This window comes from Eupeodes corollae, chromosome 3 (assembly GCF_945859685.1).
Source record: "Eupeodes corollae chromosome 3, idEupCoro1.1, whole genome shotgun sequence".
NCBI lineage: Eukaryota > Metazoa > Arthropoda > Insecta > Diptera > Syrphidae > Eupeodes > Eupeodes corollae.
In genome coordinates this window covers 38,691,691-38,709,776 of record NC_079149.1, presented here as the reverse complement: position 1 = coordinate 38,709,776, position 18,086 = coordinate 38,691,691, and the positions used below count along the sequence as shown (strand labels likewise).

Below are 18,086 nucleotides of genomic sequence, written 5' to 3'. Positions count from 1 at the left end.
ATTATGGCTAAGGGCATTCCTAACTAAGGAACGTAAAATGGAAATGATACGAAAAGTGATGTACCGGAATTTTTACTTCACCATATTTGATTGCATTTAAAGTTTAGAAACAATTTACCGACAGTTGATAATGTTGAATCCGTTCAAAAGTCACGTAGCTTATGAGTAAATTATATCGATCGACAAAGTTTAACCATATAATTATATTTACGGACAAAGTATATAAAAGTAAATAACGCAGTAAATTATCATTTTTTGTAATGTCATTTTTTGTATCACAACATTTTAATTTATATATTTTTATTTGTATTTTTGTTTGTATTTATTTGCGAATTTCATTTAGTCTACAAACAACATTTAAATTTGGTAAGTTGCTATGTTGTTTGCAATATCCAAGCCATCCTGGCCAATGTTTGAATCCATCTCGTTTGAAAACTTTTTTCACACATTCAACATCATCAGCAAGATTATCATTAAGGAAATCTATAAAAATATACATAATATGGTTAATATTTGTTTTTAATTAATAACAAAAGAAATAATAACAAACCTTCACAGCGGGAATTACAAAGTCCACCTTTTCGTCCTTCTTTGCACCACTCTTTGTTACTTATCTGAAATCAAATCAAATTCAGCTTAAAGTCAGAAAAAGCTTTATTGTTTTTTAATTAAAAAACTACAATATTTACTCTTAAATTAAATCTTGGCAAGAAAGTATTGTTTGACGTTACCTACCAACTTCTTTTTAAATACGAAATTTCAATTTATGAATTATTGTTGTGTGTTACCAAAAAAGGTTGAATAACTAGGCATTTAATATAATATTGAAATTTAGTAAATTAGTCAAATTTTAAAGTTAATAAATTTATTAATTATAAAACTAATCAATAGAAAAAACATAAACAAAATATAAATGCTTACCTGGAAGAGCCCATAGCGAGAGCTGCCATTTGCGTTTTTGGTAACTCTTGTTGTATCTCTTTCACTTTCATGTTCAATCATACAAACCCCTTAAAGTAAAAAGGAGGCTTGTAAAATGTTTATTGTATTTTTTTATTACAAAAATAGAACTTACAGTTTGACAATAATGTTCTATCGAATTTATACTTTTGAACCAATTCCTTAACCATTTCACATCGCATATATTGTTTTGCATCTGATACGGTTGCACAAAATGCAATTGTTAATAAAATTGTGAGATAGAATACTCTCATTTTGTATAAATTTCTGAAAGGAATAAAATACATAAATACAATGAATTAATACAAAAACATATTAAAATATTATATGGATCAACTTAAATTTCAAAGACATTTCTGGGGCAGACATTTTTGGATTGTCAAATGACATATTTTGGTTCGTAAATTGACTATTATTTGTGTCGAGCGGTTGGTTTCTTTGGTGTTTTTGACAAAAAACCATTCCATACTTAAAGTTGTCCTCTAAAAATGTCTGTCCAAAAATGTTGACACTTTATGGCTGTGATTGTAGAGTACTATAAAGTAGTGTTATACAATAGTGTTCAAGATACATAATTGTATGATGTCACTCAAGATAAACTTTGATCTTTCGACAGAACTTATTTTCAATCCAACTAATTGTTGAGCTAATTTAATGTCTAAAGTGTTTTTAACTTTTGTCTAATATGTAATGGATATGCATGTTTTCCATTTCTTATTATTAATCAAATTTTGTGCCTACTCCGTATAAATTGTTGAACCACAAATCCTCCAAAAAAGATATTGACACAAAACTCAAATCATACTTCTTATTCTATCTTTTAAAAGCGTTTAATAGATCTTTGAATTCAATATGCTTCCTTATTATTTTTTCTTATATATTTTTAACAAAAATAAAAACATAGTTTGAGTTTTACTTGACTAAGTTTCTTCATTATACGATACGCTGTTTTTTGTTTGTTATTTTGCATAAAGTTAGTGTTAACAAAATAAAGAATAAAACATCCTCTTTAAATTTGTCCATTTCATAAAATTAAAAGATGCTGGGAAGCCTCCCACACTGATAACTTCCCATATTGTCAGTCGATTTGACTACTTAAAACTTTAACAAAATATTCGTAGCAATATTTTCTGTGAGATAAATTTTGGGTTGTTATGTTTTTTTAAATAAGTATATGTAGTAACATTTTTCTTAAAAAAATAACTAAAAATTACCAACAATATTTTGCATATAATGAAATAGTTTGATTTCAAAATTTATTTTTGTTAACGAGATTTTTAGTCGAAAACCAGTTTTTACTAATTTGAGTAGCATTTCTTCAATACAAAAATACGGATTGGATTTTTTAAAGAAAATTAAACACAGAATGAAATCATTTTGGAGTCAATACTCGTGTTTTGTTGGAAAATCTATCAATAGTATAGTAAAATTTTACACAAATAACAAACACAATATCCGCTTACTAAGGATGGGTTTTTGACATTTATACGAGTCTGGAATGAATCTTATGTGATTTCGTTCTCAAATGTTTGTACGATTGATATTGCATTTGTATCTTGATGGCTGTGTTCGTTGAGTAGTTGTGCATTTGAAATAATGTGTTTTCCATTGGGGGGAATAATTCAATCTTTTACTGTTGATATTATTTAGTTTTGTTAATGAAAATTGACTAACTGGGCTTATTTTGCCAGATAAAATAATGGAAAATATAGTTAAGTTTTGCTTTATTTGCACCGAAGGTTTATCTCAGTTAAGATTAAATAAATTTTTTTGGTGCTTCCATCACACAAGAAGATTTAAAAATGATAGCACTTTCTAAAATGCAAATTGTGCTTCGATGTTACTTATGAAGTGCAAGTGACAATATTTTTTGTACACAAACATACAAATAAACAGACCATAATGCATTATCTGTAAAACCAACTCCTCCACACAGGTTTTTTTCACAAATTTTGAATCGACTCCGATCGCTTATAGTCTACGAACAAACCCCATTCTTGAAGTTTTTATTCTCTGTCAAATCTGCAATTGTTAAATTAACTTTTTTTTATAGAATCTCAGTTTCCAGATGTTTTCTTACCTTCTTCTTCTTATTAATTTTAGTTTGTTTTTTTGCTAAGTTAATTTTAACTTTTGATTTTCACAAAACTTTCTTCTATTTGTGTGCTGTTTTTTTATTATCATTATGACAGTTGTACTAATTTTTAAATACAAAAATCTGGCTACTGCCGATGGGTTTTTTTGATAATTTTCTTCTATACTATTTATAGAATGCCAAAAAAACACGGGTAATACCTTCATTTATTTGTTATTTCCGAAATATCAAGAATCGAACATCAATTTTAACCAATTTTCCGTTTTATTTTTGAAGATTTTTGTATTTTTATAAAAAGTTTACAAAAAGACCAAAATTATAGTTTCTATAAGACAACATTATATAGAAGGCAATTAAACTTTTTTTGTAAAAAACAGTAAATTCTGTCTTTCCAAAAATTCTACTTAATGTTGAAAACAATATTTGTTATAAGATAATATAAGTTCAAAGCAAAACTCTTTAATTTTTAAAAAACATATTTAAGTTGAAAATAAGTTTTTACAAACTTTTAGTAATGTTTATTTTTTGAGTTTTTAATTTTTTGTCAAAAAACTGTTAATTTAATTTCCTCAAAATTTTATCAGTTTGGTATTACGTCACAAAATATAATACAAAATTAGATTCAAGTCTCTAGCGTTATTGGTTATTGAGATACTTTCTGAGAGTCCTATTTGATTTTGTCTGCATTATTATTATAAACGGTGATTTTTTAAGAACTTGAGAACTTTTTAAAAAAAAAAACGCATAAAATTTGCAAAATCTCATCGATTCTTTATTTGAAACGTTAGATTGGTCCATGACATTTACTTTTTGAAGATAATTTAATTTAAATGTTGACCGCGGCTGCGTCTTAGGTGGTCCATTCGGAAAGTCCAATTTTGGGTAACTTTTTCGAGCATTTCGGCCGGAATAGCCCGAATTTCTTCGGAAATGTTGTCTTCCAAAGCTGGAATAGTTGCAGGCTTATTTGTGTAGATTTTAGACTTGACGTAGCCCCACAAAAAATAGTCTAAAGGCGTCAAATCGCATGATCTTGGTGGCCAACTTACCGGTGAATTCCTTGAGATGAATTGTTCTCCGAAGTTTTCCCTCAAAATGGCCATAGAATCGCGAGCTGTGTGGCATGTAGCGCCATCTTGTTGAAACCACATGTCAACCAAGTTCAGTTCTTCCATTTTTGGCAACAAAAAATTTTGTTAGCATTGAACGATAGCGATCGCCATTCACCGTAACGTTGCGTCCAACAGCATCTTTGAAAAAATACGGTCCAATGATTCCACCAGCGTACAAATCACACCAAACAGTGCATTTTTCGGGATGCATGGGGAGTTCTTGAACGGCTTCTGGTTGCTCTTCACTCCAAATGCGGCAATTTTGCTTATTTACGTAGCCATTCAACCAGAAATGAGCCTCATCGCTGAACAAAATTTGTCGATAAAAAAGCGGATTTTCTGCCAACTTTTCTAGGGCCCATTCACTGAAAACTCGACGTTGTGGCAGATCGTTCGGCTTCAGTTCTTGCACGAGCTGTATTTTATACGGTTTTATACCAAGATCTTTGCGTAAAATCTTCCATGTGGTCGAATAACACAAACCCAATTGCTGCGAACGGCGACGAATCGACATTTCACGGTCTTCAGCAACACTCTCAGAAACAGACGCAATATTCTCTTCTGTACGCACTGTACGCATTCGTGTGGTTGGTTTAATGTCCAATAAAGTAAACTGAGTGCGAAACTTGGTCACAATAGCATTAATTGTTTGCTCACTTGGTCGATTATGTAGACCATAAATCGGACGTAAAGCGCGAAACACATTTCGAACCGAACACAGATTTTGGTAATAAAATTCAATGATTTGCAAGCGTTGCTCGTTAGTAAGTCTATTCATGATAAAATGTCAAAGCATACTGAGCATCTTTCTCCTTGACACCATGTCTGAAATCCTGCGTGATCTGTCAAATACTAATGCATGAAAATCCTAACCTCAACAAAATCACCCTTTATAACAACATTAATTAGAAGTCGATATCTCTACTGGCACTCGAGATATGGACGACGAAAAAAGCTTCCCCAACGTAGGAACTTACGCACACACTCTCGTACAGATATCTCTTTTAAAATCTTTTATTTAGAATCTAGAAACCTTGAAAAGTCAATAAATGTCCAATGAATTTAATAAATTCTGGTCTGAACTTCGACAAATTGTTAACAATTTTGTTTTAAAGTATTCTGACACACTTTCAAAAATAAAAAACAGAACTACTGCTGATAGGTTTTTTGGCAACTTCTCACTGTACTATATGTATATTACATTCCAAAAACTCGGGTACTTTTTATGAAATTATTCTTCCTCATTAATTGAACCGAAGACTCATAAATAACATTGCCATTGAAAAATGAAAAAAATGCCAGTAAAATAATTAAACTCTTCATTAAAAATGTCAGTTTATAGTTTAAATAGTGTTTGAAAAACTTAATATTTCTATTATTATGCTCTATGAACAAATAACAATGTAAGGCGTTTTTTTTATAACGATCTTATTATAAAGCTTGCAACGTTCTCCAAAATCTTAATCAAACTAAAAAACACAATTAAAATACAATTACAAATTAAATTAAGTGATGGTTCAATTTAAATTTGTTTGCATAGCAGAAGTGCTAAAGACATAGTTACAAAATAACCAATTATTTTTCTATTATGTTGACTTTTACTGTATATATTACCTTAGAAATTTTACATATACATTGTTTATTTATTAAAAAAAAAATTACTCCTTATTTGTTCTAGATAACTAAGGATGGAATCACAAATTATACACTAGAAACACTTAGAATTTTTTTTATATAAAAACCAAAAAGTCAATATTAATTAAACTTTTTAAAAACTACACGATAAATATTTAAGTGAAGTCAAAACACAATCTAATTGATTGTTTTAATAATAACTTCTTATAATGTAATGCACTTTTTTTGTTTTTGAAAATTTTATTTGTTTTTGCTATGAAACAATTTAATCATTTTGATAACTCTGATTACTTGTAAAATACCTGCCACAAATAGGAAATGAATCATTGCTTTTCAAAAGTCATACACTGCAATCTACTTGATTAAATCTGTTAGTTATTTTATAGATGTTAGAAACACAATTATGTATTTGGTTTGTTGTAAATTTTTAAGGATAAAATAATTGAGTTGTTTCAAAAAACGTCTGTACAGTGGAACTTCTATAAGTCGAACTCTCAAAATAAAAGACAAAAATTCGAGTTAAAGCACATTCGATTTAAAGAAATGAGACAAAAGTTAGTGGAACTAGGAACTTTTGCGCATTAAAACTAGCAAGTCGTTCAAAACCGAAGTTCAAATGAAAAACATACAAACTCTGAATCTGAATAGCCATCCCTCTTCTTCAAACAAAACTACAGAAATTAATCATAATAAACTCAAATGTTTAAAAAAAAAATGGAAACAAAAGGGGGTTTTCCAAATAAGAGCAAAGAATTTAGAATGTATCTACTGAACAAAAGTCTAAAATAATTATAGAAGCCTTAGTTAATTTCGAAAAAGAGGTTAAATAAAATGGGACTCCCCCAATAGGAGAAAACGTTCGAGTTAAAGTGACTATTCGACATCGATTTATATAGAAATTCGACTTACAGAAGTTCGATTTATAGAAGTTCGACAGCAAAAATAATATTCTTCTCCATAAATAGGTAGTTAAGCTTTTTCAGTTAAGCGCTGCATACGAGTAGATCCCCATGAAAAAAGTCTTCATTAATTCAAATTGATGAAAGATTTAAACTAAACCTAACCAAATTGTAAGTCCCTAGGACTAGTTTTTCTTGAAAACTTCACTTACTTTTTTAGGAGTTTTGTGTATTTTTTTTAGTTTAAATAACAACTTGGTCATCAATGTTTTTGAAAATAAACCAATACCCCTTAAAAAACTAGCTATGCATATCTTAAATCAAAAAGGGCTTTTAGATATTATTATTAATTTTGTAAAATGTGTGTATTGAAAAAATCTTAAAGGTAAAAAAAAAGAAATGAAACAGAACAAAACAAAACAAATTGCTGAACGCCTTTATTCTACTACCTTGGCCCATCTTGTAAAAAATACAATCTTTTTTGAATACAATCTTTTATGACTTTTATCCATTCACTGAACTCACCTTATGATTGGGTTTAAAATTTTGCAATCAAAATTAACAATTTTCAATCATTTGAAAATTTTTTGAGTCTTTGCTTTCACTTGAAGTCTTTGAATTTACTTGATGTCTTTGTATTCTTTTGCATTCTTAATTGAAATTTCACAACATACTTTTTAAATTATGATTTTAATTAATTTGTAAACGACATCGAAAATCGGTGTCTCACGCCTAAAATTGGTATGCGAGGTGTACGGGCCACTTAAGAATATTTTGTGGATTGAAATTTCACTAAAGGTACGCCAAGACTTAAAGATGCAAGACATGCATGAATGATTCCAGTGAAATTATTAAAGACTAAAATATTGCAAATTATTGGTGATGGCTGAAAAATTTTAACTCCCAATTCTTAAGTGAAATCATTGAATGCAATCTCTAAGTTGAATTCAATCAATGATTAATAATGATTGCATTCCAAAAAGATTGCATTCTATTATAGGCCTGATTTTAAAACCCGCTGTGATTAATTTTCTGTTTCTTACTTTTTGGGCCTTGCAGTAGGGTAGAAAAACTCCCCAACACTTTGATTGTGTTATTTTAATAGCAGAAATACTATTTTTTAGGTTTTATTGCAAAATTTGATCATTTTGTATTTGCGATACTTTAGATCGGAAATTTTTATTTGCGATAGTTGTAAAATGGACTTGCATCATTAAGCTTTATGAATAGTTTTGCCTTAAAAGCTTTTGAAGACAACCTTTCTTAAGTAAAGTTACTTTGCTAACACTGGCTCTATTCAACTGAACCGCACTGTCAATATTCTTATTAATGTCACCACATAATGTAACCCAACAGCTGATTACCTACTTAATTGAAGTGTGTGCAATTCAATGTAAACAAATAATGAAATTAAAATATTTCATTTATCTAGGTTGTGATAATCTTGCAAGATCACAACGTTATTAAATATTTTAAAAGAAATTACGTGTGAAAATATTTGTTTCTGGATTTAAAAAAAAAATAAACACAAAAATATAAACATATTAAAAACAAAACACTCACTTGAAGAGCTGCACGCGTCGTTGTCGTTTTTTCCAAAGAGTGTCTATAACCAACTTGTTTGTCTCAAAGAAGTCTTCAAACTGCTTTAAACTTTGAATAGTGATGCCTATTAAAAGAAGTTTTGATTTTTACTAAGAAACTATAGAACTTTTGTATACTTTTTTTTAAAGCTGATTTTATTAGATACAATTTTTTTTTTGAAACTCACCCTGCTGCTTACCTTTGATCATGAACCACCAAAACCACCTTACATACAACTAAGGCTATGGCGTCAATTATAAAGTCTCACCGTTTGTTCATTTCGTTGACAGCATGGTGCAGGTTTTGAGAGACCACAGCTCAGCTCTCGCAGGTTTTTGAATGAAAGTGGGGATATACCAGAAGCTTTTGTTTACAAAAAAATAATAATTTCTGATGGTTGTGGTGGATTTTATTTTGTTTTTGCAAAAGTTAAGTTAAACTGAATAATAAGTTACTTTTTATGTAAATATTAAAATTAATTGATTCTCCCCCCTTTGTTTTTAAATCGTTTTGGTTTATATTACCTATCAAGAGTGATAAAAATTATAAAAGATATAATTTAATACGATGCTCACAGTCTAAAAGAGAGAAGTTTTGTTTTGTTTTTATAGTATAGTATAGAAAATGTCAAAATAAAACTGATAAGAAAAATTATAAGAAATTTAATAAGACAAGCTTGCCAACTATTTTATTCTAATATATAGTTTGATTGCAGATAGATATGTTATAAGAAAGTAAAGTGTTTTGAACAATTTTTATGTTTTAACAGATTAATAACTTTTAAAATAAAAAACGCCTAAGGTTTCAAGTTTTATTATTTTAACAATATTATTTGGATGTCAATTATATGAAAATAGTTATAATATTCTTTACATTCAATTCGAATTTCTAATTAAAAAGGTGTTTTTTAAACATTAACTTTCTATCTATCTATTTGGAGTACTTTTTTCCGAGTAGTTTTTTTTTACAGCTTTTACTTGATTTTGTATTAGTTTGTTTTGCCATTTTACCATGAATATACTTACTTCTGAACACCGTGGTTCCGTCCACGCTACAACGAAACAAGAATATATTAAGGAAATAGACTAACTTCTGAATATCGTGGATCGGTCCAGGCTACACGCCATTAAGGCAACGAAACAACAATTTGTTGAGCGTATTATCTAGCGTAGTTGGCCTAGTGGAGTAGTCGCTTGTCTAATGTCTACTTAGCTAAGCCCAAGACGATTGACGCTTTGGAAGAGAATATTCGTTGTATTATTAATGACATAGTGACATACAGCGCCCATTGCTACAAAAAGTGGTCAAAAATTGGGTCTCTCTCGGCTGCAATTTATTCTAGCCACCATCTACTTTTCGTTTTTGTTTGATTATTGTTAATGTGTTAATGGGAAGTGTTAATGAAGCATAAATGAAGATTTCCACCAAAGTTTAACATTGACAGAATTTTCGACGCGATTAAGTGAAAAAACTTTAAAAATGCATAATTCATTTGGATCCAAATTAATAATTATTCTATGGTAAGATTTATTATTAATTAACCCGAAAATTAAAGGCGATACAACTGTAAATTAAAACATAATATTTAATTACATTTTTATTTTTGGTTTTCTATGTACAATCATTTATAACTTAATTCAGTTATGGAATTAGTCATAAAGTAGTAGAAACAATTAACAAATAGGCCAATTCATGCAGTAAAACCATAAATATGTTATTTTACATTACTAAAATGTTTTAAACATAAAAATACATCAATCTGTTAAATTTTTCTTATTTTCATGATTCAATTAAGTTGGTAACTATGAAAATTTGCATAATAAATACTGAGACTACAATAGTTTAAAACAAAATATTTTTTTTGCATTTTGCTTGTCTGGTAGCTTGTAAGTAGTAAGTATTAGAAGTGAGCTTTACCCGATACTCAATCAAAAATTTCCCCGAATAAAAGATTGATTAGATTCAGTTGGATTTGAATTTTTTGTTTTGTTTTATGTCGTGGAATATTATAAATAGAAATAGAAACTAAGTTCAAGGCTACATTAGCGTAAATTAATTTGTAAATTGCAATCTTTCTTCAACTACAATTTATTGCCATTTTTAATTTATTGATAAGAGAGATATAAATTATAAGAAACATGATTGTGTGAATCAGACACAATCGATTTTTAAAATCTAAAGCGTAATATACGTAAATAAAATATCTTTATTTCTGTACTTTAAACAGAAACAAATTAAATTAATTCATTATCCACTTACTAAAGTATGAATATGATTATGTGGCTCAAGGCCATACTACATCTAAATATTGTTTGTATAAAGTTAGTTCAAAATGTGGAATAAAGGTTTTAACTTACTCAATTACATTGTTTTTAATCTTAGAAAACAAAACATTTCCAGTTCTTTTAAATAAAACAACAATTTTTTGTTTTCATTTAGATGTTTGTTCATTTATAAATCATCAATACCACAAATAACTCTTAAATCTAAAAGATTCTCTGGTTTTCTACAATTTTTAACCCAACCATTCCAATGTTGAAATCCCTCCCTGGCATAGATCTTTTTTGCACAAACAACATCATCGGATATGTTATCATTAAGAAAATCTTGTACAAAAAAAAAGAACAGAGCAATGAGTTAGTGTTAAATATCAATTTTAATATAGTTGACAAACCTTCACATTTTGCATTGCAAATACCTCCTTTGCGACCCATTGTACACCATCCCTTACTGTTTACCTTAAAGTGTTTTAATATTAAATGTTTGTTATAAATATTTAAATATTTATTTCAAATAATAAACAATTACCTGAAATATTCCATAACTTGAACTACCATTAGGTTTTCTGGTCACTTTTTCGGTATCTCTTCCACTTTCATGTTCAATCATACAAATCCCTTTATGATTATATTTACAAATATTAAAAAACAGAACAATTATATTTTAATTATTAATATTTAAGCAAATACTTTTTGGTTATAGCTACTTGTTTGACTTTGTGAAATTTAACCTGCATTTTTCATATTATTATGGAATTTTTTTGAGCAAACTTAAGTAAAATACCTATTTTTGGAAAAGTGTACCTCTTACCAACCTTATATAACCTTACTAGTATACCTAGTCAATTAATTAACACGTGTTTAAAAAACTAAGGGCTTAAAGACATTTAACCATTTTTTTGTTGAAAAATTTCCTTTACTGAAAAAGGACATCTTTTCAATTATTTTCCATGCCGTACATTAAGGCGTATGAGGATTTTTTTTAAGTTCAAAAACTATGATGAATTATTTTGAAGTATCATTAAATTTTTTAAAAGCTAACGCCATGTTGGGATTTATTTCAAGAACTTCTAAATCAATCGAAGATCCTTATACTTAAAACGCTCTTTTTGTATCCTTTTTAAGACCTTTACTTAAATATGAATATTGTTGCATAATATGCAATCAAGTATTTTAAGGATTGAAAAGGTTCAGAAGAGATTTACAAAATTTTGCGAAAGCTTTATAATTACTCAAATATGCCACCTAATGAGACCAGATGTGCTTTAATTGACTTAAAACCTTTAGTATCTAGAAGAAAATTGTATTCAGTACGATGTGCTCAACTCTAACATAAATTGTTCATTTTTGTTGTTCATGTATGTGTCATCTCGGAATTTGCGTCCTAGAAATGGTAATTTTCTACGTGTTCCTTTTCATAGTACAAATTATGCGAAATGTAATCCAATAACTGCTACTACTCTTGCTTTTAACGAATTTAAATTTGTTATTGATTTTAATAAAAATAGATTAGACATTAAGAAAGATGTATTGAATTTGTTGTAACACTATATTTTTACCACTGTCAATTTGTAAATATAATGTTTGATTTTAATGTAGTCTCCATAAAGTATTGTAATTTGAAAGACCAATAAAATAAAATAAAAAATAAAATTATATTTAGTATGTGTGACTTCCTTAAGAAGCAAAGGATTTTGGACTTTAAAGCACTTAAAACCAATACTGACATATATACATCAAAATACTTAAAAGATTTTTTTTTAATTATGAATCATCGTTTTGTTGTTAATGACAAATTAAAGGTTTTAACAGCTTACGAAATGAGAATGTGTGTACGTTGATGGTCCATTGACTTCATTTATTCTTAAGTCAGGTTGATCTTGCACAGGTGTAAATCAAGATCCTTAAGCTGAATGCAAAACGGTTTACTATCCCCACAAAACTGTTTTCAAATGTAATGCTTTCACATTTCAAGGATCTTTTAAATCCTGTAATAACGCCAAAAAAGTTGCAATTGTTGCACAACCTGGATTCGTAGTCGACGGTCTGGATTGTGCAATTACATTTAGCGAGTTGGAAGAAACGATGAAGACTCTTAAAGATGGAAAAGCAGCCATATTGAATGATATTCCATTGGAATTTTTTAAATATGGGACTTTCATGCTGAAAGAACACCTTATAAAACTTTTAAGTTTTGGAGGGAGAATTGTCACCGGATGAATTTCGAGATGCTATTATATTTCCAATCCACAAAAAAGTATAGTTGTTTGATGCAGTTAACTACAGAGAGACGCCCTTTTTAAATGCATCTTACAACCTATTTACAACGGTGATGCATAAGCGTCTTGTTAGTCGGATTGAGACCGGAAACTTGCTGAGGGAGTTCCAGGCTGGATTTAGACCAAGATATTCAGCAACAGATAATGTTTTTATATTCAGAAACTTGTCAGAGAATTTCTTGAAACAAAGGAAAATGCTGTATGTATTTTTTATCGATTTTAAAGCAGTTTTTGATACAATCGAAAGAGGTGCACTATTCTATAAGCTTTATAGTCTTGAGATTTTGAAGTTTGGTTTTTTAGCACCTACATATATAGCGGAACAAGGGCGGCTGTCTGGACAGGTGAAGAAATCTCAGACTGGTTTGAAACCTCATTTTAAGGATTCCAATAATGTCCGTGTGATTTCTATGATGGTCAGACTACGTAATGAACTTATAGATTAGAGTAATATGTGCAACCTATCAGAAAGAGAGGATATTGTCCATTTCTTGGGAAAATGCCCCATTCTCAGAGGAATCAGAAGGAATGTATGTATTTAGAAAAGTCTTTCTATCGGAAGATCAAGTGATAAGTTTATTGAATGAAATAGATGTTGTCAATCTTTACGAATTTTACAAAACTACGCTTAGATATAGAATGAAAAATGTTTGATTGTGTTTTATTCACTGTTTTTTAAATTATTTGTAATCTATCATGAACTGTGTTTAGTTAAACAATAGTATAAATACCTTTTTTAATATTTAAAAGTTATTATATTGAGGGCTTTTTACATTCATTTTGTTTTTTTTTTTGTCAATCTGGCAGACGGCAATTGCCATGCTATAATGAGTTTTTGTAAACATTTTTGGTGTGTAATGTAAATTTTAATTTAATTTAATAAAATCTTTATCTATCTATCTATCTATCTATCAAGATTCTTAAGCAAAATATGCGATGCCCAGTTCTTGAGAACACCGTGAAATAGACTGATTTGGATTATTTGTTACAGACACCTGAACGGCAGCAATATTTTCGAACATTTCATGTCTCACTGATCTAGCAACATCACACAATATGTGATAAGATGGGTCCCTAGTGCCTATCTACTAGGACGAGAATTACCTGAAAATTGTAGTTAACGCTCTTTAAGCTGCAGTCACCAACTATGATTTTCTGTAGACAATTTGTATAATTTGCAGACGTATCTCGTTTGTGTACTTTATTATGATACCAATGTTTAGTTAACTAAATAGATTGACAATGACAGTACGATTATAAGTGAAAGGGTGCGTTTACAAACTAAATTCAAAGTTGTCAAGTTCCTATTTAATAAAACCTGATACTTTTATCATCTGCATTATAAATCTTGTGCAACTATTTTAATTTAATTAAATTTATATAAAACATCATTATTAGTTAAACACTTATTAGGTCCGTTCGGTTACTTTCTGCACTAAAATTCTTAAAAAGATATACTTTAAGGAATGGGGGTAAAATTCTCACAAAAAGACAAAACAACAACAAAGAAGGCGAACGAGAAAACAACAAATTTTTCCCACAATTTGACTGTCAAAAAAATATAAATTTTGAAACATCATCGTTTCATTTCGTGTTTAGAATTTATTTATTTTTTGTAAATGGATAAATTAAGACAATATGAGCTTCAAGCAACATCATGGTCGTCCATTTGTTTTTTTTATGAAAAAAACTTGATTAAATTCTTCGTTCTTTGGAAAAGAATTTTATAAGTGACAGCAAAGGCATGCAATTTATTTAATTAGTTTGAAGTTCTATCAAATTTGACACTTTTCACGAATCAGCCCAAAGAAATTTCTTGGGCTAAAATTCGTAGGTTGGGGAAATATTTTACTCTCTCGTGAGCTCTCTTTTACGAAAAACTACGAAACTTTTGAGTACGCCAACAGGATTTAGTTAAATTTCATAATATTAGACTGTTTTAGGAAGGTACGTGAACGGAACTATTATAATATAAACAATGTGACAGGGTGCTTCTATATTGTTTAAAATGACGATGTAATATAGAACGGGAGAAGATATTTGTCTTTAAGTTTGAAATTATTAAATTTGAATCATTTTAATAGATTAAAAATTATCAAATTAAAACTTTTTAGAGGTTAAAGTGTAAAAAAATTATATTTTAGTAATAATGTTGTTTTGAACGTACAAGAAAATTTGTACAACTTCTATCACTTTAAAGATGTTAAACTCCGGATTTCATACCATACCATACCAGTTCCTGGCCATATTATTAGACGCACTTTAGATTTTACGCAAAATCTTAATTTTTAGCTATTTTAATCAGGTTTTTCGAATATTGTAATGCATTTAAATTATATTGTATGCAGAATATAAACTATTTCCTATACAACAGATTTATAGAATTTTTTTATATAATATTTAAAAATATTGCGTATAACCTAATAATTATGAAAATTCTGCAGTGCGTCTAATAATATGGCCAGGAACTGTATAATTTTTTCATTCTTAAATTAACTTTGTTTAAAAATAAAAACATTAAAATGTACAGAAAGGGCTTTCCAAGGAATCCAGTAGGTGTTTTTCTTAAGTAGCAATAAATTAAGTTACCCGAAAATTTCTCACGAAGAAATAATTGATTTCAATTAAATTGTATCTTAAAGAATATTTAAAACTTGTACAAATAACAAAACAACTAAAAACCAGAATAATTGTATACTGAGAAAAATTAAGTTAATGGTATAATTTTTAGAAAAATCTAACTTACGAATCTTACAAAAATATTCTACAAAACTGGATTCTTGTCTCGAATATTTTGTCATAAATAGCTCAAACTTAAAAAAAATCAATTTTAATTTTTATAGTGCATTAAATTAACTTATTGTTTTAATAATTTAAAATTCTATATAAATTTATTCGACACAATAAAATAATTTTTGGAGGTCACTTTGCATAAGACTATAACAGGATAGGGTATAAGTTATGCTTCAAAAATATAGCATTTTCAACTTGAAGTTAACCCTTTATATAAATGCTAGACCACTTTTATAAAGATAGTAACCTTCAAAAATATTAAAAATACAAAAAATGTTCAAAGTTTCTAATTTAATATAAAACTAGTAAAAGGAATCTTTCCGCACTCTTTTTAATAATTACAATTTTAAATTGTTATTGATATAAATGGCATATACCAATTAATGTATTGAATATTTTTAAGTAATTTTTATATTAATTTATAGTTAAAAAACGCTACAAGCCAACGATTTAAAAGTAGTAATAATGTTCACTCAACTTAGTAAGTTGGCAAATTGTGTAAAATAATAAGTTTACATTCATTTGGTCAAATGCTGTGGGATTAAATCAGCTGTTTGTTAAACGTCAACAATATTAAATAGCAAATGTTGTATTTTGCATTCACAAAAATTATTTCGTTTTTTTATAAACTCTTACAAAAATTGTAAAAAGCTTATATTCAAAGTTGCCAAAAATAAGAAACAAAACAGACATTTGTTCAATTACACAAACAACCCGCTTTTAATGATATACTCAATTTTTTCAATGAAAGTGAAATGTTTGTAATTGTATTTACCCATAAATAGATAGAAAAACAAAATGCAATTTTCGAAGAGCTATCACTCCATTTTTACAACACTTGATTTCAAAAGAAAATGACTTCACAATGACGTTTGATTAAATTTACCACAAAAACATGGATATTTTTTGGTGAATTTTAACCAAATCGTCATCATCATTTCTCTTACAAGATTTAACAATTCATTTACCAAATAATAAACTTATCTAAATAATAAATTTACCCAGTTCTGAACATCATGGCATGAATACTCTTAGCTTACAGGTTGTTATACTCACAATTTGATAGAAATGTCTTGTCAAAGTTGTATTTTTGAATAAGTTCCTTGCAAAGTTCACAACGCAAGAACTGTTTTCCTTTGGCAAATATCAAACAATTAGTTCCAAGAATAATTAAAATTATAAAGAGAACTTTCATTTTTCATTCCTGGAATGAAAACAAAACAAAGCAAAAACTTATATTTATTTAAAAGAAATGAAGTAATCATACAAACTTAAGAGTAATAAATTTTAAATGAAATTGAATGTAATTTCTGTACAATAATCATAAAATAAATTCAGTATCAAATCACATGCATAAAATTTAAATATTCATTGCATCAATTATTATGTTCAGTTGTTACACTATTAAACTATCTATTTTCAACATGATTAAAACTTCAATTAACAAGTTGTATTAACAAATCGATATAAACAAGAATCCCAAACCCATTAACTTAACTTTTCAACTATAGTTTGTGTGGGCATCCAAGTCTTTTTTTTTCTAAACCATTTGAAATTGATGGTTTGAAGTTTCAACTATAAGTGGTAAAATTATTGCACAATTATAGATAGAATCAAGATCTTTATTTTATCTTAAATGTTATAAATTAAAAAAATAGTAAACAACCGAAATGTAAAATGTGAACTTTCTGCCAGAACTATGCGCAGAAAACTGACTTAAACCGGGAAGTATCTTCAAGATTTTATTTCTTAAAAGTTTTGTTTCGTTTTTTCAAGCCAATAATAATTATAATTACTTTCTTATGTATGTACTTCTAGGAATACCGAGTGTATAAAACATCAGGCATTTGAAGATAGGTGTTTAAATGAACTTAGATTATAAACCAGACGCCAGCCAGAGAGATCATTAGATAATTGATCTGATGTAAAGTATAATGGTAATATATAATATTCCTGTATACCTATGCATATATATATGTGAACAAACCTACAGTTGGCGAAACCTACAGCAGACGTAGACGTTCTCTGAATCAATCAGGTTATTTCAATTAGGTATTTTCAGGTTCAGTTGAGATTTAGCTTTTCTTATGATAATAAACTGAAGTCTGAGTGAGAATAGAACCTAGAATTTAGAAACTCAAAAAATAAGAACTATTTCAATATTTTAAGACAACTTTTGTCCATTTCAAAGTTTAAGTACACTGTTGGCTATGAAATCACTCTGCCAATCCATCCAGTTGACAAAATGTTAACGTTTTTTTTCTATTCTGTGCTCGTTTAAGTTAGTTTTTGTTTTCACAATGCTGAAAATGGTATTTTTTAAGATTTAAGTTGTTTTCAATCTGACAATGCTTTTCTATAAGGTGAGCTTTTTGACAGCTGTCACTTGATTTATGGTCAGTTTGGTTTGACATTTTATAATTACTTCTGAACAACATCTTAAAAATTGT

At 28.4% G+C, this 18,086-nt stretch overlaps 3 protein-coding genes across 6 annotated transcripts in view; 1 reads left to right on the top strand and 2 right to left on the bottom strand.

The window, feature by feature from the left end:
• LOC129949198 (toll-like receptor 3) overlaps positions 1-18,086 on the top strand; it is a 98,104-nt gene that overhangs the window by 53,825 nt on the left and 26,193 nt on the right. The gene's annotated exons all lie outside the window — the stretch shown is intronic.
• LOC129949199 (lysozyme-like) lies at positions 310-8,773 on the bottom strand. 3 transcript variants are annotated; one of them, XM_056060490.1, is made up of 6 exons: positions 8,473-8,773; positions 8,265-8,370; positions 1,076-1,227; positions 922-1,010; positions 551-614; positions 310-483 (listed from the first exon to the last, which is right to left on the bottom strand). In XM_056060490.1, exons 1-6 carry the CDS (start codon positions 8,492-8,494, stop codon positions 323-325), a joined length of 594 nt encoding a protein of 197 aa, XP_055916465.1. In that variant the 5' UTR covers positions 8,495-8,773; the 3' UTR covers positions 310-322. The 3 variants fall into 3 exon arrangements, with proteins under 3 accessions (XP_055916465.1, XP_055916467.1, XP_055916466.1); XM_056060492.1 differs by having other exon boundaries at positions 8,485-8,770; XM_056060491.1 differs by lacking the exons at positions 8,265-8,370; positions 8,473-8,773 and adding an exon at positions 5,369-5,427.
• Positions 10,736-16,840, bottom strand: LOC129949200 (lysozyme-like). Its single transcript, XM_056060493.1, has 4 exons — positions 16,693-16,840; positions 11,094-11,182; positions 10,960-11,023; positions 10,736-10,891 (listed from the first exon to the last, which is right to left on the bottom strand). Exons 1-4 carry the CDS (start codon positions 16,829-16,831, stop codon positions 10,737-10,739), a joined length of 447 nt encoding a protein of 148 aa, XP_055916468.1. The 5' UTR covers positions 16,832-16,840; the 3' UTR covers position 10,736.